The following is a 22,516-nucleotide window of genomic DNA, read 5'->3' on the forward strand; positions in this document are numbered from 1 at the left end:
AGAAATCTTAGAAACTAGAAGACTAGAGGAAAAAAATTGTTTTGCCTTCCATAACTATTTTTAAAATCCGGTCTCATATTATTAAATCCGAGTCACAGTTATCTGATCCATACTTTATCTTCCAGTATTGTCAGAAAGCATTTGTTCTCTCTCACTATAATCTATGTTTAATTTTTCAAAGATGTTTATCTCAGTCTGTACAGGTTGTATTCATCTACTCTATTTCAGCATTTGAAGTTAACTGCCAGTCAACTTAGGCTTCCTTTGTAGTCAATGGAAATAATTAAGCACCTTGGGAGGCTGATTCATCTAATTCAAAGATACTTATCTAGCAAGAGGCATATGAATGGCTCTCTAAGGCTGTGTATTTCTTTCCACTGGATATAAAAAGATTCAAACAGAAAAAATAAATGTTTAGCAGTGTTTAATAAATTAAGCAAGAATGAATCCCAGCTAAACTACCGTTGCCATTGAGATTTCCTCTTTAACTACATCATAACAATTCAGCATTTTCATATTCAATTCACATGGAAGACTAAGACAGAGGAGCTAGTGCAGCCACATCGCTGCTACTGATGATGATGAACAATAAATAAATAAACCCCTGCTGGCAAAGTGGCAGTGTACTTCACAAACACTCCATTTTTAATAACAAAGGCTTTATCCTTTTGATCCCTCTCATTTGGATACTCCTGAGAGATTCAAAACAGCTGACAGCTACCCTTTATTAACGATTTTTCTTGAGACAGTTGTGTTTTGTTTTCCGCTACAACTAATTAACACGTTCTGCAGAGACAGAAGAAGCCAGCTAATTAAATGAGTAACATCCTAAAGTGGCCAGTGTTAAACCTTATTCTTGTTACAACAAAAAGAATAAACAGGCATCACTAAACAGCAGAGAAGTCAGTATTTTATTCAAACAGATCCAGAAAATCCCATACATGCAAAACATGTCATGCTGTACAAAAAAACAAACAAACAAACAAACAAAAACCAGATGTTGCAATCACCAATTGTCAAACTTCATTCCAATTTGAGAATAGGTCACAGGAACTTTTCTGCTCCCTGTTTCAAGATGTCACGGTCATGACAATATCTAGAAGTCGTAACCTAATATCATCAGAAAGGAAGTCACATTTACTGCTGGAGATGGCAACAACAACCCTTCAAGCCCAGCACAACTGTTGAGCCTGATGGTACAGATGCACACCCCTCTATTTAACTTTGCTCAACAGTGCTGAAGTCAATAGCAATTTTGCAAAGCATTTCAGTGGAATCAGATACAGTGATAAAACTGACCTCTGAAAGGAAGGAGGCAGTCCTTCCCATGTGAGTAAATACACAACACTGACACAAGCACAAAAGGCAAAGAAAGAAAAGATGTGTTTGATTATAGCAGAGCTCCTTCAAAACAGGAAACAGAAAACACCTTACAGCTTCTTGTACATTTCCTTTCTAGACAGAGAATGTCTCTTCTTTGAAGAACTCTGTCAAAATCCTTCTCACGCTAACTATTCCTATGTCTGAACAGGTTGTATTATTTGTTAGGAAAAAACAAGATGAAGAAGTTCTTCAACAAACGTGACTTTAAACTTGAATGAAACCATATCTAATCAAATGCCTATTCAACAAGCACTTATGAATCTATTTCAGAACTGAATGAACAAATAAAAATACATGTTGGTGATGTATTACACTTTTTATAAAATTAATAGTAATTGTTTTGGATAATTAGATGTTAAAAAGTGAAGATTATATGTGTCCGTGCTTGCACACTGATCTAAAATTCAATGTTTGCAAAAGTCAACGCTTAGTCATGTAAGAAGAACATGGCAATTAAGTCTTTGAAAAGGACAATTAATTTCTGCAACAACTGTAAATGCCCTCTTAAGAATTTACAATATTCAACTGTACTATGCTCTGAGAGAAGTGATTTTTCTACAGTACACCTTCTATTTCAAAAAACACTATGCTTCTTGAGGAAAAAGGATGTTATTGCCTTTAAAAATGTGTTACTTTGAAAATAGAAATCAAGTATTAAAAATGCAAAGATTTCAAAAGGTTCACCAGGCTACAAACCTCTTATTTGAAATGTGTGGTTTTTTTTCATGCAAAATATTATAAAAATTAAGTGGAAATGATATGTTCCCAATCCTGAATTTTCTAAGAGTTCCTCGGTAGACTGTTTTTTTTTCCAGTCCAGTTAGAAACCTATCGTCTCTGTCATGTCTCCCCTGAGAATGAAAAGAGAGTAGTCTTAACACAGAGCACATAAGAGAAACAGGTTGATTTTGTTTCTTTTAGCTGTCCATGTGAGGAACCAACACCCATCTTCCCCTAAAGAGAGATGAAGACCACGCAAACAAGTCTTTTAAGTCTCTCACAGTATGAAAACCCATAACCACCACAGCATCTAAAATCCAGAAAGAATACAAAAAGGGAGACTTAGACAATGCTGTCCTGAACAACTGGTTCACTGAAAACACACTTTAAATTCACAAGAATTATGAAAAGCAAATTGATTCCCTTATCAGATTAGCCTTACTAGGAAAAAAAAGGCTAAATGTAATACACTAGCCTTCAGACGTAACAATGTTCAACTCCCACTATTTTACTTTCAGTGGTGTTTGTAGTATAGCACTTAAGATAAGGAAAGGCCAGCTTCAGTCTCCACTGAATGTTCTTTCTTCTGGTGAAACGTTTAATAACAACTAAACATTCAGGTGCTTGTTTGGTATAGCATGGCCTTTCATCTAATCAGAAAGTATTTATATATATAAAGTATTTAACCATTCACCTGTGAAGGCAACATGAAAGTTTCTACTGATTGTGCTGACTACAGAACAGATCCCAGGGCTATCACACACCAACACTCACAAAATGAAAATCTCTCTCTGCTTCACAGAAAACTTCATCATAGAAAAATTAATCTTGATGAAAATAAAGACTCCTGATGACAGAACAGCTCACACTAGCTCTAGGATAAATAATGCCAATGATTAAGGATTGAAATATGTTTTGCTTAAAATCTCTTTTCCTTTGCATTTTACATAAGAGCTCATTAATTTCTCAGAAAACATAGACATTAACCTGTAAATCCATGAAATACAGTAAGATGAATGTAGTTGCTAGAATGTAGTTAAGCATTTTAACATTGCATTTGTTCATGAGATTTTCAAAATCGGGTCTTGGCTTTTTTCCCCAAAAATATGGATTGAAGTACAACTCAGGTTATTGTTTTTTCACTTTACAAAAGAAAAATAATTTCAATCCTTTTATTTTGCAGCCTCCCCGGCTGCTTAAAAACCAAAAGACACCTAATGCAATAAATAACACTAGTTCTTGAAACAGTACTGACAAGACGTAAGGGTGGCCCTATCGGGCTCTGATAAAAAGGGTTTCATCAGGAGTTGTAGTGCAATTCTCCTTCTCAGTAACAGTTTCTACTGTGCCTGAAGCAGACACAATCACTACAGTTTTAGCTGCTGAAAGAGCTTTCTCCTTCTCTGCAATGGCAGCACATACCGCCACAATTTCATCACTTTCAAAGTCATAGTCTGGGATTGATGCTTGTGCCATCTCTCTTCCTTTGGCCAGTGCTTGCACTGCCTCAGTCTTTGTTGCCTTCTGCTGTTCATATAGTTTTCTTGCCCACGAAAGGTCCTCCTTCCATACTTCGGGGTTCATGGGAAAGATGTGTAAGGATACCTGAAAACTCCGAATTGCCTACAAACAGAAGAGAGAAAAAAACACAGATTGGCAACTTTAATGCCTACACATTTCACCACAGAAACTGACAGGAAAAAAAAAAAAAAAAAAAAAAAAAAAGCACATTGTTCAAGCAAAGACAAAAATAATTTCACTCCAATCTGTCTTTAGTGGAACATCCTCCCTGAACTCAAAGTTCAGTAATAGCATTACCCCCAGATAACTCTGCATGCAACTGTCTGAAAGCACAATGAATGCAGGAACAGATCAGGTACCTGGCAACAAAGGCACAACAAATAAGAGTTCACATGTCAAAAATAATACTGCAATTAAAAGGGTAAATGCCAAATCATTTTTGTTTTGATGGCTTTCTATCCCACTTTTCTCCTGGCATCAGATATATGGGAAGGCAAGTGTAAAGAGATGTGGTTTAAACAAATACAGAAAAGGAATGACTGGGATTTGAAGCATCGCTAACATCGCTCCTTTTAAATTAGCACGTAGTCATTTCACATGCAGACCTACTACTACAGTAATCCTACCCTCATGATAAGGAGTCTCTGTACCAGGTCAACTAAGCAAACTGGTTGCAAACACACTTGCTGAATCAGGCAAAAGTACACAAATGAACTTCCAATTTGGAGAGCTGCTCTAAGAAAGAAATCCTCTAATCTTATAAACCATGTAATATTAATAAAATTAATTAAGCATAGTTGACATTTTTTCTCTTTTCTTTAAGCTCAATTGCGAGAAATTTGGTAAATACAAATACCCAGCAGAGACATATAAAAAATCTGTCTAATCCAGTAGAAGTGATAATCAGCAATAAGAAGAAATTGCTACAACATTGGAAAAATGCCAGAACAAAAATTAAAACTGTATTGGATTTATAATTATATTAACAATGGAAAGGTCAAGACTAACTTTATCTACTATGATTTACAGGTATGTACACACAGGAACATAACTAGTTCACATTTACTATTTTATGGTCAGTTATGATAGTAGCCACCTGAATGATGAAAGTCTTGCATGATGATGCACAGAAGCCTTCCCACAGGGTAGCAGATCAGTGATAATACTGCCGAATAGTATTTGGGAAAAGTTCCAGCAGCTCACATATAAAGACTATAAAGACATGAACTATCATCAAATGATGTATTCTTTCATAATTTATAAATACTCAAAGGATGCAAATAAATTTGAAAAATCACTGCTTTTCATCTCCATTAACAGAAACTGCCAATTCATCCTTCTTCTGGCACAAAGTAATATACAACTCTGTATGACGTAAACTCAGAAGCAACAGACGAGAGATACAAAGCAGATTTTAAGTAATGTTGATTATGCTATCAGCATTATTGCTGTTATAATAGGCAGCCTTTCAGTTCCAGGAAAAAGGAATACTTTACTATTGGTCCACAGCCAGATCTGAAGTGTAGGAGCACGCTGGACTTTAAACAGGAGGAGTACAGTTTATTCTTGCAGAACAGTGTCACTTTGTTCAACTTTGCTTCCTTTAATTTCCAGGGATAGATGAGCTACATGTAAACACTAGATGCTCTTTTCTTTTTTTTTTTTCTTTTTTTTTTTTTAATTTCTGTTAAACACAAAATATAAACAAACACCATCTGCCTTTAAACCTTCCATGAAAGAAGCCCTTTAATTAAAACCTTTCTATATAGTTATGTTCATGCACATTAAGCAACATTAAACACAGTAATCAAATACAGATCAATGTACAGCTACATTTAATAGGCTGAGAAGCTGCCTTAATAATTGTATGATACAACACAAAACAATCCTTTTAGTAAATCTATTAGAAAAAAAAATTTGCATATGACATTGCTATAAGTAATATAGATTTGAAGTGGTGCAAAAGATCAGAGAGATTACTTTTAAAGCTACAACACAATACTGAAAAATGCTAAATTGTTATTTACATAAAATCTCATGTTGCCATTGTAATTGCTTCTACAGTCATCAATTTCTATTAAGACAAAAGAACTGAAAATAACAGGAAGACAAAAATCCATAAGTATATCCCAAACTGCCACAGGTGGCAGTTAATCTATCCATCCGTCTAGAATATGCCAGATAAAATGTACAAAAGTGATTTATATTCCTATTTCTCATCTTGTTTATAACTTTAATCATGACAAACAGCTGCTGAAAGCAAACTGGGATGTATCTTACTTTAATCTTGTACTAAAGTCATTCACTCATTCACTTGGGTCAATTCAGGAAGTGCTACTTTCAAATCTCCTGCCGATGGAGATGTAAATCTCTTACTCAAATTATGGCCTTATGGGAAAATGTGATGGTGCTACATAAACTTGATTTTTTTGGTTTCAATTTAATGGGCAGCTGTGGTCTCAGAGACCTTGCATCTAAGGATGCCGTGATTTTAACTCAGTAGAGGTTCATGCATTTGTTTTGGTTCTTTGAAGAAGAGTGCTATAAAATCTACTGCATGACGTTCTAGCTTGCTGAGTTAAGAATCTGAAGAATTCGTCGTTTTTAAATATTTGCCATTTTGTCATACTATTGGGTTTTCTACTGCAAACAATCATCCTGTTATTCATCTCATGAGCAGAATCTCTCTTGCTGGTATGCAGAGTCTTTAAATGTAAAATGCAGTTTTGATCTGACTACAGTTATTAGTAACATGCTTTTATATCACATGGACCTAGTAATTGCTGCTACACAGTGACCGTTCCCCTTTAAAAAAAGTAAGAAAGCATAATCTTAAAAGATTATGCAGTTCACACATGTCCCCAGGGCTTAGACTAGGTTTTTATGTTACATCTGACAGGAGTCTAGCTGACCTATTTTAAAAGTTGTCCAACAGTGGAGATGAATATACATCTGTAAGTAATCTTTTTCCATTTTTGATGATCCTTACAGAAGGATTTTTTTCCAACATATTTTATTGCAATTTAAGCCTGTTATTTCTTGTACTATTCACAGTTAACGTAACTCATTTTTGCAGAAACCTTTAGTATATTTGAAGACACTGTCCAAATTCCTCTTTATATTTCTCTTCTTTAAACCCAAAGGAGTCAAATTCTTCCAGATAATTTCACTCTAGTTTAATTATTTTTTATGACATAATCTGTATAGCAAATGCTTTTATTTTAATTTAAAATAGGCTAAAATGTCCCGTACAAGATTTCTGTTCTGATTATTTCTTCTTTCCAATAGACATTTTTTCACTGAAAATTTCTTTCCAACAAAAATAATTCTTCTGTATTCAAGAATGAGATGAACACCTTAGGTTTTGCCGTTCTTAAGTTTATAAATCCACTTTATTCAGAAGGTACGGTGTTTTCATGTGGAGAAATGACATGAAATACAGTAGGAAATTTTCCAGATGTGGAAGATTTTTGCATTAAACACACTGGAAATTGGCCACGCTATACACCTGTAAAAGTCGTTCTCATTTGCCAGACGTCTGAGGCAACAGCACTTTAGTTCTCCCACGCTGAACTTCTCCACTGCAGAGTATTCATACGGAGTGGATTAGGATGCATCATCCCCAGGGGTGACTCAGCATACATCCACCCTGGGCCACAGCATCTGAGGGCTGACACAAAAGGCCACAGGACGTGAGCCTGACATGCGTGACCCTGGAGCCACAAGAATACAGCAAGTACACAGTGGCCTCTGGCAACTAGTAGAAAATTTTTCCTCAGTTTCTTCGGCCCTGAGCCCATGTCTCTATACAGACTTGAGTTACAGAAAGTTTGTCAGTCACAGTGTCCACTTCAAGCTTCTCTTCAGTGTGCATGTTCACGCTGCATCTGACAGTGGCTCAGGCATGTCTGTCCTCTTCTACTTTCTTTGGCTGTCACCAATCACCTCCTTATTTTCCATGTGCCTTTGCACAGTTTCCAGAAGGATCTGCTCCTGGGCACAGAGGAAAGACTGACTGGCCTGTAGTTCCCTAGGTTTTCCTTTTTTCCTTTAAAAGTGGGGGTTATGTTTCCCCTCTTCCAGCTAGTGGGAACTTTACTGGACTGCCACGACTTCTCCAGTATGACAGATAGTGGCTTAGCATCTATATTTACTAGTTAGTTCAGGACCGTGGATGCATCTCATCAGGTCCCTTGGACATCCGAACACCTTTAGGTTCCTTCACTGGTCTCAGACATGATCTCATGGTCATCTCTTCATTCTCACGGTCCCTGCCTTTGCTTTCTCGAGCTTGGGCTAAAAGGCTGGAGCTCTCGCTTGTGAAGGCTGAGGCAAAAAAATCATTGAGTACCTCAGCGTTCTCCATACACTGGGGAAACTCATTTCTTCCTGGCCTTCTTTCTTCACAATCCTTATCACCTCTCTGCCTCTCTGTCTTATTATCCCTCAGTGAGTATCCTCAGAAGACACTGCAGCAAGCTCTGTACAAGTAATTGTTTTAGGCTGGCTCTGCCTTAGAGATCTGTACAGTATGCTCTACTGCATACATAAGCATAATCCAGGTTGATCAAGAGAATAAAATACTATCTCATCAATAGAACTCAGAATATTTGACTTCTCTATTACCAAATTATATGGATAAAATTGTTACGTGAACATGTTCTAAAGAATGCCTATAAATCTGCTAGAATAGATCTGTTGAAAGAACACTTAAGCTTATGGAAATTTCCTTGCTCTTCTGCTTTACTTCCTGAAAATAAAAATAATCTCTGAGTAGATGACATTTTCATGCATTAAAATTATACATATATTTGATGGTATACTAAAATATATTTATGACTTCCAACAGTGTAAAAAAAGAAATAAATAAAAATAAAAAATAAAAATAAAATAAAATAAATAAAAATAAATAAATACACTATAGGAGCTGGGGACTACATAACAGGTATAGGACCTGTTGGGAACCTTCCATTACTAAGCGGTATCTATTCCTGACTCGGACCGTTCAAAGCTGCTGAAAAGAATTTAACTCTTTTTATTTGACTAAGCATTTTATTTTCTCTCAAATTTTACTTTAATACCTCCCAGATACTATGTGCTAGAATGTGTAAGTGTCTGGCATGTAGTTTAGGATGGAGTCAGCAGGACAAAAACAAGCCCTGTGATTTTTTATTTTAAATCAATGTCTTTTATCAAGTCTTGATAAGGAAGGCAGTACCAGGCCAACTCCTGTTCTTACCCCTGTCATCAGAGTGGTTTCAAAGAGTGTTTATCAATAGAGTGATAGGCACTTTATAAATATATATATATATAAATAAATAACAGAGCTTTTGTTTCACACTTCAAATGGAGTTACAAGAATTTCTAAGCCAAAATTATAAACCAAATAACTATTTTTAAAATTTAATTGGATCATTTTATTTTCATTTATGCACATAAGAATAGCAAGTGCTGACTATATTAGTATAATAAAGTTAAATATTCCATCAATGTGCATAAATAGTTGACTACAAAAATCATCCACACATTATGTTGGGCTTAGAAGGAAGATCATCAGAGCAGTGCAATTAAATATTTTAATCCCATGTAAGTCTATAAAAATAAAATCTGAGTTGTTTATTCCCTCAGTGTGGCAGGAACACAATCTGAAGTACAGGCTTTTTTTGCATTTCAGTGGAAGACCAACCATCAGTTATGAAGGCTACACATAAATGCCATCATGTTCTGTTAATGTTTCTTTTGATTCCCAAACAGATTCCAATAAAAATATAATAATTCCTCTTTGAATAACTGCTATCACTACACATAAAGACCTCAACACTATTTATTTCAGGAAAAATTAAAGGAAAAGTCTGATTTGAAGATTCATATTGTCAAGAGCTGATTTCTTTTACAGAATGCAGTCTCACTCTTACACAACCACCTACTTAGTAGTAACACAGCAAGCTGCATTCTTCTAAACATCAAGCAGCAAGCATCCACAGCTGGTTCATATTTACACATCTTCACAATCCTGAATATCCTAGCTTTGAAAACGAGGGCTCAGCTCACAATGGGGTAAACTTATGTCACAGAATGGTTGCAGCTGGCAGTGACCTTGGGAGTCACCGGGTCCAACATCCTGCTCAAGCAGGGACACCCAGAACTGGTTGCTGCAGACCATGTCCAGATAGCTTCTGAATATCTCCAAGGTGGGAGGCTCAGCTGCTTTTAGCTGGTCATTCCTTAATGCTGCCTTTGTTGTTTTTTGTCATTTGTTTGGTGGATTTTTGTTCTTTTTTTTTTTTTTTTTTTTTTTCAAATGAAAGCATGGGTCTCACTTTCTCTAATGGGAAGAATTGTTCTAATGAAGATATGAAGAAATTGCTACTGTTTAGACAGTCATCACCAATACAGTAAAACTCCCTTTTAGAAGCAAACATTTACAATTAGAGAAATATTGCAAGCTTGATTATACATTTCTGCAGTTTCTATATTCATGTTGCAGTTTACTCGTAAGTGTGCTTTTACAAACTGGTTTCTAGAATTTAAGAAATTACTACATCTTACTTGAGTTGCAGAAATTAAGTTCTGCTTGTTTGCATTTGTCACTATTGATTTACCGTACTTACTAAATTCAGAAAAAAGAACAAAATATTTCTTGTAAGTTAATGAAAACGGGGCTAATTTATCTCATTCTGTTTCTTTTCACCAGTTTGACAAAAAAAATCCTTCTTTTCATTTGAAATAAATGAATATCTTGTGTGGCACATTATTAGAGATTAGATTTGTTTGGAAGCCTTATTTTAGACAGGGGAAACAAGATCAAAATACAATAAATTGTTTTTCCTAAGAAAAGTGCATCATTTGTTGTGAAGTAATTAAAATGTTTACGACAGAACATTTGGCAGGATGTGGGTAGCAAAGAAACACATTGAAGGTTAGGAGGTGGGGGAAGAGAACTCAAATGATGAAACAGTAAAGCTGCACTGGAGAAGAGCAATAATTCCCAAATCTCAAACATTACTAAAACTGATGACGTTTATGTTTTATTAGGTTTTCTTTGTAAAAAATATAATGCGGTGGAAGATGAGAAAATCATGAAAAGCTAATGGGAAGAAGATAATTACAGCAGATCACTAGTTCAAGAAGCCTCCACAGGTTCATTAGCTGAAAAATCACTTAACCTGTTAAGACTTCTCCAGTCTTTTAAAACTCCTTAAGGAATCTTTTAGGATTCCTTAAAAATTCATTCATTTGAAAATACCTCCCAAAGCACTTTTCTGTATGAGAACACCTTCATCAGAAGACAAATCAATATGTCTTAAACACACAGAAAAGCAAAGTAGAAACATCCCATGTCAGAGCACTGGAGAAGCCAATGGAAGGGAGCTTACCCTCCCCTGGGATCCCTCCTTGGAAAACAAAGAGACAAAAGCATTCAGAGGGCACAACCTACCTGGTGGTAACGCCACCTGTCTCTCTCAGGCAGTAAGGTCAACAAAACATAACTACAGGTGCACCTACAGAAGTGTTTTGTTTCAGATCCATAATGTGCTTTGATGCAAATCTCTAACTGTTCCACTTAAAAGGATTTGGCTTGCATTGTGGAGTAGTCTCAGACAACATAAACTAGATTCCTTTGTGATTAAACTCGATGATGTACTCCGAGAGCACCTGAAGCTCCAAACAGAGCTAGTCTGAATTACAACAAAATGAACACTCTGTGGATAAGTCCCCAGCACAATTAACTTGAGATACCCACTTCTGTTGGCACGATGTGCCTGTTTAATGCAGATGAAGCTTATAGGACCTGGTGAGCAGACCTGGTGGTATAACTAATAAGGGTAAATCAGTACCTATAATTTTCATTACTGTGATTGTAGCATTTTTTATAGAATAAGAAGCATCAGTTACCTTGCAGGAAATAACTTGGAATTTCCTGAGACTAATGTATTTAAAATCTCAGACATAATTTACAGTGACTATTTCAGTCACTTAAGGGAAAAAAAAAAAGGATTTATAATGTATTTAAATGTATTTAAAATCTCAGACATAATTTACAGAGACAATTTGAAGCACTTAAGGAAAAAAGAAGGATTTATAGGTCGTTGATCCAGACATGACAGACCATCTGCCCTTACCTTCTACAACACAAAAGCAACAAAATGTCACCAGTTATTTGAGGTGATGCAGATATGTATGGATTTATACTAAATATTTCATTTTATCATAGTGTGACAATATAAAGGAGCACACTACACACACATCTGCAAAGCTCTGCTTTTGCCTTATGTTATTCTCACATTTTGGGACTGCTTTATTTTATTTTATTTAGTACCACTATAATAAAAAAAAAAATGTTTACGCATGATTTGTTAGCCTCACTCAAAAAAAAAAAAAAAAAAACCATTTTTTTTATTCCTGAAAATTTTTCAGCCCTAACATTGCACCTTTCCAGAAATACTCTGACAAAATTATTTATTTCTACCAAACCAACATAAAGCTACTTTGTATTAGAACTAAAATCAAGACAGTATCTTTTTTTCTTTTTTTTAATCTAAGAGTTAGTGATGAGTTATTTTTCAAATGGACTTTTCTGAATGTATCTGAATTTAGAAGTTCACTCACTATGTTTCCACACTTTAACACGCAGAAAATTATTCCATTATAACCTGTAAACAGTGGGTGATTTGATGTGGGGGATGAGTCATCTGGTCACAATGTGGCCAAGACAGTACGATGGGACAGTACAGCTGCAGCTAGAGAAAAGATGCACTTGAGCTACTGCAGCACACCCCAGCCTTTTTACTCTCTTTTTAGCAAGAGAATCAACTTCACCCATCAATTGGAGTCAAGAAGCCACAGGGAAGCATGTAGGTGCATACGTGATTTGCTGCACCTGAAGCTGGAAAGTAGGAGACAGGAAAAACAAAAACGATGCTGGATGTCTATTAACAGCCATGTATAAAACTGAGGCTGAATTATCACCTGGGACTTCACAGGACCTTCAGCTTTAAAGCACTGTAGCGGTACAGCACCCAGAATGTAGTATGTGCAGTTATGTCAACATATTGTTACATAAAGCCATCGCTCAAACACAGCATGTTACACAAAAGGCTTTCAGCTTGACAAGTCTTGCACAAGCGCAGTGACATAACCACAAAGAAAGCACTTGTGAAAAACAACCAAGTAGAGGACGTACTGACAATTAATAGCAAGAACCTTCTTCCTTGCCTATTTTCAGGTTATTTAAAGATACTGAGCTACCTTGGATATTTCTGTACTTTCATTCTCTCATGCACAAATCAGAGGATGCAGTTTATAATTTTAGCATATCGATGTTGTCGATTTTCCTACCAGTGCTATCTCTCCTAATCCAAGCTGGGCACGTCCCAAAGTCTGCCAGGCATCCCAGGAATGTGGGTTTCTCTGAACAGCCATTTCTGCTGCATGCACTGCTGGAAACATTTCATGTAATGACATCAGGACCTATGGCAGAAAAATAAGAGGAATAAGAATAAACAAACTGAAAATGGAATTAAATTTTCCAGGATTACACAAGGAACCAGCCTTGTTTCAGTAATAAGGACAGGTTTGTCTCACCCAGGTTTTTATAGTTTACAAGACAGTTGCCTAATCTAAGAGTCACCCAGTGTCGCTCCATAGCTCACAGAGAGAAGCAGGAGTGCTACAGGATGATCCATCTGAACAATTTACGCAACTCTCCTAGAAGTAGATGAATTGCTTCTGAAGGCATCCATGTCTCTCCCTCCCGCCTACAAATCCCACATTCTGTAAAAGAATAACAGAACTGTGATATTACACTAGAGCAGAAACACACTGAGAATTAATCACAATACATAAGCAAGTGCTGTTGCAAAATGCCCGTGTGTTTTTTTTAATAGAGAACCAAAATCTACCCAACACAGTTACAGCGCATGTGATACAACTACAGCAATAACCCTTGTAATTCAGCATGGAAACAACTGTAAAAATGATTATTTTATGTGGAGAGAAGGCTTTGCTATTGCAGAATGCTTTACTTGGATAGGAAGTAATCTACATAAAAACTGTTAAATGGTGGTTTTCTGAATCTGGAAATCTCATTTACTCAACAAACACTACAGGTTAGTGTGAGCCTGTTACCAAAGCATCCTGTCCCTTGCACTGAATCTCCATAACTAAGCCTATAAATCATAGCTAACAGCACATATCATGTCTCAAAGCTTGCTTTATTTTTCCAAGACCTCCATGAGACTGGCATGTTACCTGAAGACCTGCATCACTCTGAGATCATGATTTCAGACACCCGCATGCTATGGTGATAGATAACAGTGTAAGAAACAAATGAGAACTGCATTCCAACAGTATGATGAAAATATGAACCACACAAGTACGACTCATGTGTGGGCAACCACTTTCTTCCCAACTGGTCAACCCAGAAGCATGACAAATAATATCAGAGCACATTCTCACTGCTGCTAAAGAGTAAAACGCAGTTATTTAATCTTACAGCCCCATGATATATTGAACAGACAAATATGAGCGTAGCATAAAGGAAGATTCAAATGCAATTATCTTGATTTAATTAATCAATTAACTTTAATTCACAAAGTACTCGTGCAGTATGAGGGTAACTGGAGTAGAAGACTAAGAGAGCTTTACTTCAGAAAATAACCCTGCACACAAGAAACACGATAAACAAAGCTTCCAATAAAGCCTTTGGATCCATACCTCTGATATTTTAGTAAGATTATATTTTTCTGGAGAGTAATTGCATGGTTTTGCTTTAACTTGATTTAACAGACTGCACACTGGAATTTAAAGTACCTAAAAATCTTTAAACACACTCCATAGCTGTATGTCATGTCACTGGCATTTCTCCCTTTTTTCTCTTAATAGTTCCCAACAACTGTACTTTCTCAGCAAAGTTTGTAATGAATATTATTTATTTTTCTGAAACTTTCAGTTCAACTGATTTTTTGTGTGCAGCTTCTCCTGTCTGCAGCAGATCCATGAATTGAGTCAAACTGTTACCTGAGGAGAGGTGTACATCCTACCAAGATTAAACAATTTTGTACCCCTCAACTAGCTTTTACATTCATCTCTTAATGTATTTATTCTCATAATAGAAAACAAATCTAAGTATAACATTACTTGAACGATTTTATGCATCTCAGACTATTCAGTACTTTTTACAAGTACTTTCTACTGCAACTACTCCAAAACATCATTACAAATATAAATATAAATAAATTCTCATCTCTGTGCCTGGCAAGATCATGGAACGAATCCTCCTGGAGGCAATGTTAAGGCACATGCAAGAAAAGGAGGTGATCTGGGACAGCCAGCATGGCTTCACCACGGGCAAATTGTGCCTGACTCATCTGGTGGCCTTCTGCGATGGAGTGACTGCATCAGTTGACAAGGGAAGACCAACCAATGTCATCTACCTGGACTTCTGTAAGGCCTTTGACATGGTCCCACATGACATCCTAATCTTGACATTGGAAAGATATGGATTTGAAGGGTGAACCAATGGATAAGGAATTGGCTTGATAGTTGTACCCAGAGTGTTGTGGTCAGTGGTTCTATATCCAGGTGGGGGCTGGTCATGAGCCTTGTCCCTCAGGGTCTGTCTTGGGACTGGTGCTTTTCAGTATCTTTATCAATGACACAGACAGTGGGATCGAGTGCACCCCCACCAAGTTTGCAGATGACACTAAGCTGAGTGGTGCAGTGATTCAACAGAAGGAAGGGATGCCATCCAGAGGGACCTGGACAAGCTGGAGAAGTGGACCCACATGAACTGAATGAGGTTCAACAAGTCCAAGTGCAAGGTGCTGCACCTGGGTCGGGGCAACCCCAGACATGAGCACAGACTGGGAGAAGAACCCATTGAGAGCAGCCCTGCAGAGAAGGACTTGTGGGCTCTGATAGACAAAAAGCTTGACATGAGCCAGCAGTGTGTGCCTGCAGCCCAGAAGGCCAACTGCGTCCTGGGCTGCACCAACAGAGGGGTGGGCAGCAGGTGGAGGGAGGGGATTGTGCCCCTCTGCTCTGCCCTGGTGAGGCCCCACCTGGAGTGCTGCATCCTGGCCTGGGGCTCCCAGCACAAGAAGGATGTGGGGCTGTAAAAGCAGGTCCAGAGGAAGGCCACAAAGATGCTTGGAGGGCTGGAGCACTTTCAGAAAGGCTGAGAGATCTGGGGCTGTTCAGAAGAAGAGAAGGTTTTTGGGAGACCTCCTTTTTTTTTAGTACTTAAATGGCACTTACAAAAACGACAGAGAGCGACTCTTTGGTCAGATAATGACAGGACAAGGGGGAACAGTTTTAAACTAAAAGGCGGGAGGTTTAGATTAGAAGTTAGAAGGAAACTCTTCAAAGGGTAGTGAGGCACTGCAACAGGTTGCCCAGAGAACTTGTGGCTGCCCCATCCCTGGAGGTGTTGAAGTCCAGGTTGGAAGAGGCTCTGGGCAACCTGATCTAGTGGGTGGCGTCTCTGCCTATGGCAGGGGTGGTGGAACTGGGTGATCTTTAAGGTCCTTTCCAACTCGAGCCATTCTATGAGTCTATGAAGGTTCTTTTTCTCTCTCTTAAGTCCTTTCACATTGTTTTGATTCTATTCTCTTCATTGTTGGTTTCCTTGATCCCTATGTATCGCACTATAATGAACCACTGTTCATTTGTTTTAAAAAAAAAAATAAGACACAATGAATGAGTGTCTTGTTCAAAGTCTTGAGCTCAGTTCCAACTGTACACAAATTGATTTTATCCTCATTTTAAGAATTTATGTTTTTTGGTTCATTTATCTGGTTTTGAATACGTTATTTTTACTTGATCAAACATGGCATGAACATAATGGTCTAGTTTTCTGTTTCTCAGAAAGATGTCTCCAGGTCTTCTTTCATCTCAACGCAGATGCTTGAAATACTTGAGCTGATCTATTACTTTTTCCTTCAGATATGTGACCAAAACAGGAATCTGTCAACCAGTAGCAGTCCCTACACCTGTATTTATTAGAATACTTGCAGCCACTTTGCTGTATTGTATCTTCTCATTGTTACAGTCATTTGTTGTAATTGTACGTTTGTTTAGACTTGGATATTTAACTGTATTGCCAGAATTATTCTGAAGAAAACTGGGTGAAGTAACCTACCCCCAAATGCTCTCTCTGAAATAACCATGCTCTTTGATTTGGTTGAATTCCTTTCAGAAGGAACTCCTCCATGTGCAGAACGTATCTTTTCGGGAGCTCTATGGTACTTAGTACAACAAAGCTCTTGACCTTTTCTTAATCTTTTTCGGACTACAGTACAATTGACTCTAAACCACAAGCTATAATCAGCATGAATCCAGACACACATACAATTACATTACTTCATCAGCTGCTTTGTGTGATCTCTTTTGGTTCAATTTATATTGACAACTATGTTCATGTATTTTTGGTAGAATTTTTTTTTTTGGACAGAGATTAATAGTTGTCACTCTCTGCTATTCTCTGCTAGTCACTTCTAGCAAATGCTCAGATTATGAGTCTAAACAGTAACAAGCAAGCATTATTTTATTGGTCGTAAACTACTAGAAATAATTAGACTAGTCACCCAGCATTTCTTTAAAATGGACTTACCTTCAAAAAAACAAAACAAAACAACAAAAAAAAAAACACTAGTTCAGTTGCATTAGGGTATTTTTCAATAACCGGATAAATAGCATGATGCTTCAGAGAAACTACATATCTCTCAGAAAAATGCACTGATATAACCTTGTAATTTGAAAGGACAAAAATATCAAGCTTTTACTTGTCATAATTATTCTTGGAAAAACCTCCACAAAGAGACAATCTTATCAGCAAAACAGGTCTTTTTTTTCAAGCAAGCTATGAGGGAAAAGGGCTGTTTTGCCAGAATCACCTCCCTGTAAAGTAAGGATCAAGATATGTGCCTATTTATGAATGTCCCTTTTAGGAGCTGACACTAAGATTCTGTTCCTTTTCTGTTACTAACTTCTTGCATGAAACTTCTTTTGCAAATTTCATTAACAAGATGGCACTCAAGCCTCACAGTTAAGTAACCTCATTGCAAATTTTATTTTCCAGTTACAGTGAATGCAATTCATTAGAAAACATTGTTAAAGCTAATCAATTAGAGAAGAAAACAAAATCTTACAAAACAGAAAAAGCTCTCTCTTTCCTATGGACATACTTCCATCTAGTCATTTTTAATATATTTCTTATAAAGCTGTTCAGTAGGTGGCTTCTCTGAGGTTATTTTATTCCAACACAGACATACAATTATCACATGCATTGAAACAAAGAACATCTATGTCACTATGGTGACTTTGTTTAATAGGTCTAGCTTAAAAAATAAATAAATAAATAAATAAAAAGTGAGAGTGGAGAACTTTGTGAAGGAAAAAAAAAATCAAATATTGCAACAGTCATCAGGAGACTGACCAAGTGAAAAAATCCAGGCAGTAGCATGACCTGTCCTGTGCTACCCACAATATTTTGGAAGTGTTATGAATCCGAATGAGTCCTCACTTTAGATGAGATCAATGGCTTGAAGCTGAATCACTATATATAGACACATTCCAAGTCCAGTGAAAATGACCCAATTCCTTCTTCCACCCAGAAACCAATTTTGAACTAGTCATGAATAAAATTCTTCCTACCTGTAACCAGTTCACATTTACCCATGCTACGAAGCAACATCTGTTGTACCATACAACAAAACCTTTTGTTATGGGCCTTTCTGTAATTTTCAAAGTTTTCTTGGTAAACTCTTTTTACTACATCCCAGTTTAAAAAAATAAAATGAAACTCCCTACCATTTATACTTGCTTACATTGTGATCAAAGAAGAGAATTACAAACTCAGTTAGGTTAGTAGGAACCTCTGGAGGTCATATAGTCCAACCTCCTCAAACAAAGACTGTTAACTTCAATCTGGTTGTTCAACATCAAATAAACTAAATAATTCCAGTTTCTTCCGAAATCTTCAGAAAGAATAATCATTTTCACTGAAAAGTGGTTTTTTTTCTTCCTCACGTAAAATTGGAATTTATGTTGCTGTCATTGGTAAGCATTGCCTTTTACTATTTTGGTGGACACTTCTGCAAAGAATCTCTCTCCTCTGCTACACACAGCACCTCCACCCTCCCACTAGGTAACAGAGATCTTAGGAATCATAGAACCACAGAATATCCTGAGTTGGAAGGGACCCACAAGGATCATTGAGTCCTACTCCTAGATCCACACAGCACAAACCAGAAACCAGACCCTATGTCTGAGAGCATTGTCCAAAGGCTTCTTGAACTCCAGCAGTCTCAGTGCCATGACCACTGACTGCCCTGGGGAGCCTGTCCCAGTGCCCAACCACCCTCTGGGTGCAGAGCCTTTCCCTAAGCCCCAGCCTGACCCTCCCCTGTCCCAGCTCCATGCCGTTCCCTCAGGTCCTGTCGCTGTCCCCAGAGAGCAGAGCTCAGCGCCTGCCCCTCCGCTCCCCTCGTGAGGGAGCTGCAGGCCACCATGAGGCCTCCCCTCAGCCTGCTCTGCTCGGGGCTGAGCAAACCAAGGGACCTCAGGGGCTCCTCATATGTCTTCCCCTCTAGACCCTTCGCCATCTTCATAGACCTCCTTTGGACACTGACGGTTTCATATCCTTCATTGATAGGTATCTCTGAAGTTCATATCTTTGCAGATTAAATAAATCAACCTATCTAGAACACTAAAATATTTATTTGCTTAGTAGCTTGCACTGTGGAAGTAACACCAGTACATTATATAATTACAGTACATCCCAAACTGGTTAATCTCAATCAACACAAATCAAGAACAACTAAAAATATTTTGAACACAACTATATAGTCAATATAATGCATACATCTGTAATATTGACAAAGAATACATGAAGAATTCAGCAGTTCATATTCTGAAGTTCATCCAGTTCCACAGAGGCCAAATACAGTTCAAGGACAGCACAAGAACTTCAGAGTCGGCAGATGCTCTGCCCCAACCCTCACAGTGAATCTCCTCTTCAACTTACACAGGTACAGCATTTTGCACTGTAAGCATGACATGCTATTTTGCTTAGAAGTAATATTTGTTTTAATTAGTAAATTTCTAGACTTTTTTTTCTATTCACAGAAATGTACAATGCTATTTTTAAATCGATTTATCTCAGCAGTTAGTAGCAAAGTTTCTATCTGTCATGAGAAAATAGGAGTATAAGACTGCCTTTTGGAAGAGTACATTAAATTCAGTTCAGACTGGTTCGTACCTACACAGTTTAGTGACTATAATAGCCAAATTAGCCAAAGGCCTGTTCCAGCAGAGGGATTCTAGTGGGCCTGGGGAAAAAAAATCATAATAACCACATTCCTCTCTTATATTCTTTATTTATTTTGCCATGGTATCCCTCATGAACAGGTTGGCAGCAGTCATCACCATAAATTGATCTTTTACCACCGTGTCTGGTTCCAACTGATTGTCGGTAATGCAGAGCTTGTATTAAGCTAAATTTATAATTCCGTAACAAACATATCATTGCTAATGACCATATATGTGACCAACTATATATAAATCAGCACTTATTAGCTGATTTGTTAACTTAAGCTACTGATTATGAAATCTAGCCATTTCTTAGAAACTTTATAATTTCTTAAGCACAAAGAGGGAAAGAGGGAAGTTGAAATTATTTCTTCACTGAGCTCTGAATTTCTTAATCCTTAAGAACAAGGGTGGAACAATTTAAATATCAATATGGGTTTGGCATACAAAGAGAGATACGCAGTTGAAATCCTGATCCTGTTCAATGAATGCAAATTGAGGATGCAGGGCTGTACAGAAACTAGATCCTCAGACAGCTGATAAACAGCCAAAAAGCTTATTAAATTTACATAACTTGAGCTGGTAATGCATGCTTGCAGCCCGGAAAGCCAAATGTAACCTGGGCTGCATGAAAAGCAACGTGGCCAGCAGGGCAAGGGAGGTGATTTTCCACCTCCACTCTGCACTCGTTAGACCCTACCTGGAGTCCTGCACCCAGCTCATGAGCCCCCCCCAGCACAAGAAGGACGTGGGGTTGTTGGAGTGAATCCAGAGTCCAGATGATCAGAAGGCTGAAGGCACCTCTCCTACAAAGACAGGCTGAGGGAGTTGGGGTTGTTCAGTCTGGAGAAGAGAAGGCTCCAGGGAGACCTCATCACAGCCTTCCAGTACCTAAAGGAGGCCTACAAGAAAGCTGAGGAGGGACTCTTTGTCACGGGGTACAGTGACAGGACAAGGGGGAATGGCTTTAAACTAACAGAGGGGAGATTTAAATTAGACATTAGTAAAAAAGTTCTTTGGTAAAAAAAAAGGATGGTGAGGAACTGGAACAGGTTGTCCAGAAGAGCTGTGTATGCCCCATCCCAAGTGTTCAAGGCCAGGATGGGGGCTTTGAGCAACCTGATCTAGTGAGAGGTTTCCCTGTCCATGGCAGAGAGTGGGAATTATCTGATATTAGAGGTCCCTTCCAAACCAACCCATTCCATGATTCTATGATAACCGTTTTTGTATGTTTGCATTTGTATTCACACATTTCAATACATATCTATATCCTATTGCATGTGCACTTTAGGATTCCTTTAAATAAGCTATTTTACATTTACTTTGAAATACGTTACTTTAAACCTGACATGCTAAGAATATGTTAAGGCATGGCAAAACAAATAGATTGATCCTGTCCCCCAAATATAGAGGAATTCATGTGAAGTCCATCAACGTTAAACTATTATGCAGATCCCAGAAGAACTGCAGGAATGCTGTCATAGTTGCACAGGGCGTTCCAGAATTTGTTATCTGAGATCTCTGTGGTACAAATATCACTGCATGAGTAACACTAGCCAGGTGAATTCTCAGGAATCGTGCCTGAATCCCAAGTAAATTCATTATATGTACCATTGCTCTTTGACACCTCTCTTGCCCCAAGAAGAGAGTCCTGGCTAGTCTGCTGTACAAAAGTTCAGACCCTAATTGACACATCTCCTTCATGCATGCTCCTCCATCTTTGTAATTCAAAGCAGCAGTGAAATAATGCAATGAATGTTTAAAAGCTTAGGCCTCAATGAATTTCAAGCAGTCTAAGAGACTACATTAATGTAGGTGGGCTTTATGCACTCCTTTGAGTATGATACCAAGTATCTAATACCAGAATTAATACAATGGGTGTTAGTTTTGCCAAAACAATAAGTAATTGTAATAATACAGAACTGAACTGCTTGCATAAACATTTACTGGATACTCAGTGTTCTTGCAACAGGGAAACAATTTAAGCTGGTAAGGGAATATAAGCTATATAAATTGAAACATCTTGCATGAAAAGGAGAACAATATGTGCACCCCTAACCTCTCAACACACCATAATCATCTGTTTTTAAAGGGATCAAAGGGTAGCTGAGAGCGATGGAAACAAACTCATCTACTTTTATGGGTTTTGAACCAAAATACAGTTGAGCAATTCCACAGCTCCCATATGATTTTCTGGAAACACTCTTAATGGAACTGTCATTGACAATTGAAAACTTTAAATGCTATTTCCGTTCTTCAGAAATTAGGAAAGACATTTGTCCCACATCAGTTAAAATAGGGATCTTTAAGTCTTTCCATAAATATTTACAGATTCCTATTGTGTCATTAGTGTATTTTTCTGAGCTGCATATTAAACAGGTTATTTAAGATGTTGTTTTGCTGCCGAGAAAGCAAATGCTGATGAACTGGGGAGCTGCTATATAACCCAACTCAAGATAATCTTCATAAACCTAACAGGATACACAGATATTCAGACCCATTAAAAACGTCCCATCCTATGTTAATTCTCAAAAAGCATGACTCACAGGGAGACTTTTCTTCACGGACAGAGAATCAGTAT

At 37.5% G+C, this 22,516-nt stretch overlaps 1 protein-coding gene across 1 annotated transcript in view; it reads right to left on the reverse strand.

The window, feature by feature from the left end:
* Positions 1–888: 888 nt before the first annotated feature.
* Positions 889–22,516, reverse strand: part of TTC33 (tetratricopeptide repeat domain 33) — a 51,260-nt gene continuing 29,632 nt past the window's right edge. The window contains exons 3-4 of the mRNA XM_032206194.1: positions 12,964–13,095; positions 889–3,726 (exon numbers count right to left, since the gene is read on the reverse strand). Of these exons, the coding sequence (XP_032062085.1) occupies positions 3,376–3,726; positions 12,964–13,095 (483 nt within the window). The 3' untranslated portion in view covers positions 889–3,375. The remainder of the gene's footprint in view (positions 3,727–12,963; positions 13,096–22,516) is intronic.

The sequence above is a fragment of the Aythya fuligula genome, chromosome Z, assembly GCF_009819795.1.
Source record: "Aythya fuligula isolate bAytFul2 chromosome Z, bAytFul2.pri, whole genome shotgun sequence".
NCBI classification, from domain to species: domain Eukaryota; kingdom Metazoa; phylum Chordata; class Aves; order Anseriformes; family Anatidae; genus Aythya; species Aythya fuligula.